At 42.7% G+C, this 9666-nt stretch overlaps 1 protein-coding gene across 3 annotated transcripts in view; it reads left to right on the forward strand.

Moving 5' to 3' along the window:
- ets1 (v-ets avian erythroblastosis virus E26 oncogene homolog 1) overlaps positions 1-9666 on the forward strand; it is a 35179-nt gene that overhangs the window by 6661 nt on the left and 18852 nt on the right. Inside the window, exon 1 of one of the 3 annotated variants that reach the window (XM_005927298.3) lies at positions 6155-6617. The exons of the other annotated variants lie outside the window; for them this stretch is intronic. Coding sequence (XP_005927360.1) covers positions 6551-6617 — 67 coding nt within the window. The 5' untranslated portion in view covers positions 6155-6550. Of the gene's footprint in view, positions 1-6154; positions 6618-9666 lie in introns of those variants that run through there. 3 annotated transcript variants of the gene reach the window in all.

Here is a 9666-nt window from a genome sequence, read left to right on the forward strand (position 1 = left end):
GAGAGAGAGAGAGAGAGAATATGTGTGTGTGTGTTTGTACGTGTGTGTGTGTGCATATGCTTGCATACGCCAGTACAAGAGGGAGTCAGGATTTGATGGGATTTGCTGATGTTTGTTACAGAGACACACTCTTTTGGAGCACTCACTTCATTCCTCCCAGCGCTAAACCATTGACATAAACATTGCTAAGTGGAAAAAAATGACCGAGTGCTGACCTTCTTTTTTTTTTTCTTTTCTCATTCTCGTCTCCAAAATCCATGGAGACCGCAGGTCTCAGAGCATTTGAGCCACCTGGAGATGCGGTTAGAGTCATTTAGCTCTTAACAGCAATGTTATAAGAACTGCTTTAGTTTCTGTCCTACCACCATACGCTGTTATGAGTTGCCGTTAACCTCAAAAAGCTGCTCAATAATCTCTGACACAGTCTCCACACCCCGAGCCGTTGATTTGACTCATTTCTTTCAAACTGAAAAAAACAAAGATAAACTTCTCTTAATAATTTCACATTTGCAAATTCTGAATACCCGCAAACGATTTGTGTAGACTTAGAAATACAGGTGCAAACAATTTTAAGTTTCTGGTGCTGTGCAAGCAGAGCTTTGGAGATTTCTCGTATTTGAACGCATACTTGTTCTTTTTTAGACCACTGAGGTTTTGCCAGTTTTAAATTCTGTTATTTTTTTCACATCTGTAAACTCCCCTCTTTATGTATATTCATGTAACAAATCCATTGACGCTATAAATATAAACGCAAACATGTCATGTCTGTCTTGGATATTTGGGATGAAATATTTTGTGTGTCTTTTAAGGTGGTTAGAGCCTGATTTTGCAACTGAAGTCACTATTTTTCCCCTTGTGAATGGACTGGGTGTGTTTAAAATGAAACGTGTTACTGTGAGAAAGAAAAGAGTACAGAGCAGATGTGAGGCAGGGATTTTGGATGTTACATGCTTGGCCCTGAGCCCAATGTCACACACACTGCTTCCTGACAACAGCCATGACATGGTAATGTTTACACTAACCCAGCTCTACTCTATACTCTCCAACACTCACACCAAAGGATCTGTTGCAAACGCCCACTGAGGAAATTCACTTTATGTGCATGTGTGAGTTAAGTATGCATGTGTGTGTGTGTGTGCTAATAAAAGAGTGAGGGTGCATTTCTGCACAATCTCACCAAAATCCAGGCACAGAAATCACACACATGCAAACACGCTCCACCAACATCCTGGAGTGATACACACTCGCGTATTCATTCATTAAATTCACACCCTGCACTCTTGTGTGTATTGTATTACAGCATCCTTCCATTCAGTGAAACAGGCACACACACACACATACAGGGAGGCTCACACACACATACATTCACTCCCAGGCTCTCCTGAGTTCACTGTACATTTAAACATGCACTCCCATTTAGTACACGCAGACACAGCTGTGATCTGGCACTCAGAGACCATTGGCCTGTGTTTTATATGATGTGATTTGACAGCTGGACAGTTGCAAGAGGAGGGGAATTGGGGGTGGGGGGGGTGGAGTACAATTTTAGGAGAGAATATGGATAGGGAAAAAGAGAAGTCACAGAAGTGGGACTGCAGTGGTGGGAGGAGAAGAGATGAGGGGAGGAGGATCTAAGATGTGGGGCCTTGAGTGGAGTTGGGGGGGGGTTCGCCTCTGATGAGGGGCACGTCCTCACGGGCGAAGGCCCATTTTTTATTTTCTAAAAGTAAACAGGCAGCCTGCGGGGGTCTGGAGGGTTATGGGAAAGGAGGAAACATTGATACTAATCAGGCCAGCGCACACTTCCCCCTCTAACAATAAAACAAAACAAGAGTGGAAACAGGGAAAAGCGGCAGACAACTGCGGGGGAATGGGCTACACAACTGTGCACATTTGAAGCGCATGGCATGGTGATAGAGCTAAAGCAAGAAATGCAAGTCAATAAAAATAGTGAAGAGTTCATCTGCTTCTACTACACTGCACATTTGTAGTTTTATTTTTAGATGTCTGAACCGTTTGAATGAGTTTCCACATTAGGCTTCTGAGACACGGTTTACAATAGAGCCACTCTGGAATCTCTATCCCATAATTCAAAGTTCTGCTTTGGTTAACTGAAATCTTGAAATTATTTTTCCGCTTCTTTTCCTTTGATGAGCCATTTTCTCCAATGCTTTTTTAAAATATCACTTGAGATCGTCAGAAATGCATTTTTCCCCTTTTCACCTACAGCTTTTGGCATTGTACCCTGATTGAAAAATGATTGCTTTCTTCTCTGTTAGTGTTGTAATTTTATTTATTTATTCTCTTTTTGGAAACGCTCTGCTTTTAAGTACCAATCATTTTTTAAACTTCCCTTTCCCAGAGTTCTACAGGCCATATTTCTAGGAAGTGTTCGTGTGGTAAGTTCCTCTTGATAGCGCAGTGACTAATTACAAACCACTTCAGTAGGAGAACATGCAGTTCTGAAAGACATGCAATCACTGACGGGGGTGATGATGCAACAGATGCCAGCTCACCAGGAAAGGTGGTGCTTTAATGAATCCTGTGATAGACCTCCCATTGTTTTAATGTTTATGTCGTGAGCATAGCAATATGCAGAGCTTTTAATAACAATGAGCGTACTTTACCAGTAGCGGTAAAAGTGAATTCCTCTAACTGTATCCCGTAATTTGCGTTGGTTGTTGAGTCAAGTCCTCTTTGTAATAGTTAATGGTCAGTTACTCACTTTAGCATTTTAATATAAACTGAATTTATACAACAATTAACCAAAGGAAAAAAAAAAGAATCCAACAACTGCTTGTTTCTTAACTGAGTGGATCATTCCTTTGGGCGTTGCTATTTACTATGATACACAACCTTCATTTTTCATATGAAACATAGAGTAACACTGATGTATGATCCCTTTAGCTGTGAGGACTAGCAGACTGCGAGACTGTGCTAATAATGGAGAGGAGGGAGGGAGGGAGAAGAACGCAAGACAAGTAAAGGGAGGTCTGGGAGGCAAAGAGACGCGGAGGGGGGTGGGGATAATTGAATTATCTGCACAATGGAGTGATGGGGGGCACGTGGTGCCGCTAATGGAGGAAGAGATGTCCTTTTTAGCGGAGCTAATTGTTCAGAAAAGAGCTGAGCCTTTGTTCAGGGAGGCCCTGCTACTTTCCCAGTGCACTTTACATCCACACAATTTAGCGGCGTGTGCGCACACACATACACACAAAAACACATGCACGCGCACAAACACATTCGGGAAGAAAAAGATTTTGGAATGCGAGGCATAAGAAAGAGATGTGCACAAGCACAGTAGACATCTATGAGCAGAGACAGACTCACACATACAGGGACACAGCACTCCTGTCCCAGCTAACCCTCTGATCTCAGCAGGAGTGCATCCAGCCTGTGGCACCTTCAGACAGCATCCACCACAGATAGAGCTGAGACTGAGCTGTTAGACAGAAGCCACAAGGACCCCACTGTTTTACTGTTTGACTGTCTGCCCTGTGTGTGTGTGTGTGTGCGTGTCCGATATGTGTGTGTGTGTGTGTGTGTGTGCTTCAGTGGCTGTAAATAAATGACTGACTGATTACATGCTAAATGGCTTCTATTCACGCAAATACCATACCCATCAGATCATAGACATTCTCTGGGACTTTGGGATTTTATCCCAGTCATCTTTTAAGACTTCGCGTTTGTAAATGTGTGAGAATGCACATGCCAAACATCGAAAGCCTCAGAGCATCCAAGGCTCCTGCAACTACTGCGAGGGTGCCGCCATCAAAGACAAATATCACTTGACAGCTGTATGGATTGCTCTAAATCAAATAACCTTTCAGTTAACTCTGTGAAAAGTAGCAGGTGCAACGGTTACATCTGAGGATTATAGACAGGCAGAAAGCACAGATGTGCCAGTAAGAGACTGACAGCAAGCAGCAGCGAGGAGAGAGAGAGAAGGCTGTTTTTGCCGGGGGTGCTATACAGCAACACAAATGAGTGAAGGCAGCTAACTGTCAAAACCATGGAAACAGCATTTGCCAGGTGAAGAAAAAGAGACACTGCAACCAAAACTTGTTTGATCTAGGACATGTGTCCTGGGGGTACTGTACGTGCATGAGACGCTCGTTTCATGTTTATTGCTAAAAAGAAAATGACACGATTGTTTTAGCAGTTGCTTATGGAATTCAGATTGTTCAAAACTGTGTTATAATAAGCTTGTACCACTGATGATGAGAAGCTGATTGTTTAGCATTTAACCTTTCCTCATGTCAGAGTGCTGTTCGCCTTGCTTTTAAGGGTCATTGTACACCAGACTATCTAAGGCAATGGCCACTGCTCTGAGGAACAGCTCAACAATGTACTAACATAATATAAATATATTCAGATGCATAGTGGAGCCAAGAATTTCAAGAGCTTTTGTAATCACTTTTTAACAGGATTATTATTAAGATATTAGTTTACCAATTAGTATGCACGTTTCATCACTAAAATCAAATGAAATATTAACAAAATATGTAAATCAATAGAGATGGACAGGAACAAAGTGAAAATCATCCAGAGTGTCACCAGCCCAGATATTAGTCAGCAACACCATTAAACTCTAAATGGCTGCCCTTAGGCACAAAAGGACCCAGGCTGTCCTTTTAAGAGCAGATACAAGGGAGTTCATTAACAGAAGACAAAGAGGTTCAGTCAGAGCGTTTGAGAGACCGACGTGCTGACTGCTGGAGAGCTACTGTTTCTTCCTCCATTCTTCTCCTCCATCACCCCCTCTGCTTTAAAGCCCCCCTCCCTCCCTGGTGAGGCAGCTTTTCTCACCGCAGAACCCACCAGCACTCCTCACAGATGAGGCTCCTATCAGGGCAATGAAACCCGATCCAGGGCTGCTAATGGAGTCGGTGAAGTACCACCAGTTGAAAAAAATCCATGCATGATCAATATCCCTGGCTCCCCAGCCTCCTCCCAGATCGTCCCATTTAGACGTACAAGTGTACAAGACATGCAGATGTATCGTGTGGATGTGCATCATAGGATGTACCATTGATTCATTCTAACTAGGTTTCTTAAGATGGGGCTGGCTGTGGGATATGTGCTCTAAAGAAAATTATTTACATTTTAAATTTCTTACAAAACCTGGTTAAAAATGAATCATCTGTTATTACAGCTTCTGTTGCCATGGGAGGTGCTCCTTGATGGTAGTAGCTTGTGAAGAGTGGAGTCCTACTGTGGCAAAAAGCCCAGTCTTTCTTTTGTCTTTATTCTTTTTCAGCAACAGAACAAATACATGATTCAATTTCCAGTGAGGCATGGTCATTGTTCCTGATTATTGGCAGATAAAAAAAAAAAAAAGCGAGCAGAAAACTAAAGAAAAAGCAGTTTGCATTACCCAAACTAGATTTTCATTGACGGTCTCAGTAACACAGATCGATTTAAACATCCAGACAACTAAACCTCGCATTACTTTTGTGCCTTATTTTTATTTTATTTTTATATCTTCATTTTCAATAAAGGTTAATAGGGCAACTGTTTGTAAAGACAAACTTTGTTATGACTGTGCTGCAGCAGCATAAAGAACACAGACGTGGCTGACTTTTATTGATCTCTGCAACCTGAACAGGAAATACTCTGAGGTGTTTATGAGGGTGAGTTACAAGTTATGAGGAAACCTGGACCCACAGAATATATAGGACAGAGACAGTCCAGGTTCTTTTAGCTCTTAGTAACTTCATCTCAGCTATATAGCTTATTTGTTTTGAGATTTTAGTAGAAATACTATTTCCACACAGTTATTTAATAACTCTGATTTAATAACTCAGACTCTGATTTATAGATCAACATTAATTCATTCCTAATGGTTTGGCATACTAAATTAGGTGATAAAGACGTTTTTTTTCCGTTAGTCTCTCTTAAAAATATGTGTATACATATTTAAAATGTTCATCATCAAATCACCAGCGTGTTTCTCAACATCAAGAGCAAGGCGCCAAGTGCGTGCGATGACGTATGTAGGCTGCTCGGGGTCACAGGTAACAGCTTTCACATGAGCTGGTGTGTGTGGGGGTGTGTGTGTGTCTAGAGGGAAGAGGGGGGTGTGGGGTGGGGGTGGGGGTGTGGGGGTGGGGGGGTCCTTGTAATTGAATTGTGAATCAGCTAGCAAGTTATTCCCAGTCACCGCCCCCTTCTCTGTCGTCGCACTCTGGTTCTTCACAAATGCAACGCCCATAGCCACAGATACAGAGGAGGGAGTAAGTGAGTGAGTGTGTGAGTGAGTGAGTAAGAAAGAACGAGGAAAAGAGGGAGTGTGTGTACCGGAGAGGGAGAAAGATAAGTTAGAAGTAAAAGAATCTGAATCGTTTCTTTCTTTTTTTTCCCTTTCTTTTTTTAGTGTGAGAGGAGAATATTATATATATATATATAAATATATATTTTTTTACAAAATCAAGAACTGATCGGGACGCCAGAGGAGGAGGAGAAGATTTTTTTTCCTTTGAAATATATTGCGCTTTTGGAGGTGTTAGAATTAAAGAGGGAGGCGGCGTTATTAATTCACGCTGATCTGATGATCATGACGGCAGCTGTCGATATGAAACCGACGTTAACAATCATAAAGGCTGAAAAAATGGACGGTGAGTAATCTCAACTCTTCTGAGCGCTTTGACAGCTAACACGAGACTTACTGTACATTACTCCTCAATGTTTCCTTGTAACACAAGCGGCTGTCTCCAGATTACGCTCACAGTAAAGCACGCTGTTAATTCTCGAGAACAAGTAGATGAGCTGAGAGAGGGACATAACGTCCTGAACGCATTTCTTTGATGAAGGCGCTGCTGGTTGCTCAATATTGGACTCTACAGGCAAGACTTGAGAAAGATGAAATCATGCCTGAGGGTCTAGAGTCTTGCAATAGACTGTACTGTATGCATACATACATGCATGCGTGCGTGCGTGCGTGTGTGTGTGCTCCGTATTGCTAGAAATCCGGCTCTGACAGGTGTGACTGTTTCAGATGTGATGATGTGCTAATATGAAAAAAAAGTTAGGACACTGGACTTTTTACATTTGTGATCAGTCATCACAAAGCATGCTGCTTTGCATAGCATTGGCAATTTTTACTAGTACATGCAAACAGCAGTGTGACTTTTACTGTTTATGTATGTGTGTAGCTGCGACTTTAAGATACGCTGTATGTTTTATGACAGTTCTCTGATGATCTCAAGCATGAACAGCTATCCGAGTTAAGTTTTGCCACATTTCCTCTTTTTGTACAGATGGTAACCCTATCTCTCTAATCCTGCTTTGATCTCACCTAACACTGACCCATATATTCCATGCCATGCTGGAGAAATCCAAGGCATATTGCCCAGCCGGCATGGGAGACAGGCAGTGGTGCCTAATAACCCCCTCCCCTCACCCACCAACCAAACTGCCTCCTCTTTCTCCCTTTCTTCTCTGCCTCCCTCCCCACCACCTCCTCCTTTAGTGGCTGAAACTGACTTTCCAGAAATCAGGAGAGGCAGGCTGAGGTGATGAATCTGCAGTGCTGAGGCTTGCCTCTCTCTTAACTCCACTGCCCAGAACCCTTTGGATCGCTCCAGGGGTAGTCCAGGGCGCAGGCAGGGGAGGCCGCAACTGTAAGCTGTTTTCGTGTTGGGGTTTAAACCTTTGCGTGGTTTCACTTCTCTCTTTATCTTTTTTTTTCATAGCATATGGTGGCACGTTTGCAGGATTTGCATTCAGCAGCTTTTTACATTAACCAATCCCCCTGTGCTTTTGCAGTTCAGGTGCAGAAAACCTATTAGCAGAGTAGCAAGCAGCAGTGATGCATCATGGAAATCTGATACTAATTGCTAGTGCTGACCCACTAAGGGGCTGTGACTCACCACATTAACCGCCTTCTCCCTGCTGTCAATACCTGCAGAGCATAGATTCATACATGCACATCACACAAAAGTCGCAAATTCTGCTGACAGCTGCAGAATTGTTGCCAAAGCGTAGCACAATCTTGCAAAAGCATTTCGCAACTCTCGCTCCTACTTACGCTAAGTTGGGTGCACTCAGGTCAAGCCAAGCCTGCCAAGGAGCAGTTCACAACTTCACACAAACACATCCTTTCTTCACCTCCCTCTCGCATGCATACACGCACACACTCACGCACACTGTTCTTGTTTACTTCTTGGTGTTACCATAGTCGCAAGATAGATGTACTACCAATGCCCAAGGCTGTTCTTCAGCCTGATAAGAAATAACAAATTTAAAGGCATGACCAAGTTGCACTCGCCCTTTGCTTACAGCTTACTGAAAGAAAGTAGTCCACACAGGTCAAGTTCTTGGACTGTTACTGTGAGAAGCACCTCTGCAGCAAGTGGTGATGGCAGCTCAGCTTTAGCCCCGTCAGGTCTATGGCATTGTTTTGAATAACACCTGCAGTCACACACTGCACATGCATGCACACCCTGCTAACAGTCTTAAGTGGTTTCTAGCCCACCTTGCTCTTTTGTTTGTTTTCTTTTTTTGACGGAAGTGACAGCAGAGGTAACTCTTTAAAAGTCATTCGCGCAGAGGTAAACCCAAAATAACACTGCTTACTTCACTGTTATGGGATTCACTTCGAAGCACCCCAAGCTTACTTTGTTGTGACCCAGCCGGTGGGGTTGTTGTTGCTGAAAGCACTCTCTAGCCATGAGGAAACTTCTACAGAGACTAATTTGAAAGATAGTGTAGAACATTACCTCACCAGGCGTATTGTAGTACATTTGAGAAACATTTATTATGGCTGCCCAGTGATGGATTTAATATTCAACAGAGTTAATTATTTACAATACAGTTTTTAGACCTGAATGAGCAGTCCCTGTTTTGTTTATGTCTCTGCCAGGCCTGAAGGTCGAGGTTCAGTGAAAGACAGGAATGTTTTGTGAATATGCCCTGCTGGGTGGTATGCATAGAAGCATAGAAATAGCTTTGGCAAGGTTCAGGTTTATCTGATCAAAAATGCTGCACTTTGTTGTAACTGGCAGTTCTGACGTTTCTTCCGAGTGACCTTATATGGCATCCAAATCCACACTTTAAAAAAGGCAGCAGACACACAAGCACATACAGGCCATGGCAAAAACAGTAGACTCATAGAAGGACTTCACCTACTTTCTCTTTCATGGTTCCTCTCATGTTGGTGCACTGTGGAGAGGAGTAGTAGCTTGAGTCAGGAAAGAGGGAGTTACATAAGTTTTTTTTTCTTTCTTTCTTTAGTGCGTTTGTGACAGCACTGCTTGAGTAGCACAGTGTAATATATGCCAGTGTTTGAGTGTGCGTGGCTGGCTAGCAGCTGTGCAAACACTGTTTGGGTGATCTGTGCTTCTCTTGATGTGGTCTGTCAATGAACTGGGCCAAACAGAGCAAACGGGTCAGTTTTTCTTCTGATGTCTGGCGTGTCGAACTATCTAGTTTGTGAGATCAAAACTTTAGTCCAGTCTCACCTACTTAACATGAGGTTTCATTTGAATGGGATTCCACTGTCCCTAGAGGGCAACAGATACCAGTTTGCTCAATGGGACTCCCTGTGACAATTTGGCTTTCACAATGACTCTTTCTTTCTTTCTTTCTTTCTTTCTTTCTTTCTTTCTTTCTTTCTTTCTTTCTTTCTTTCTTTCTTTCTTTCTTTCTTTCTTTCTTTCTTTCTTT

This window comes from Haplochromis burtoni, unplaced genomic scaffold (assembly GCF_018398535.1).
Source record: "Haplochromis burtoni strain Fernald_Lab_line unplaced genomic scaffold, NCSU_Asbu1 Contig_88, whole genome shotgun sequence".
Classification (NCBI taxonomy): domain Eukaryota; kingdom Metazoa; phylum Chordata; class Actinopteri; order Cichliformes; family Cichlidae; genus Haplochromis; species Haplochromis burtoni.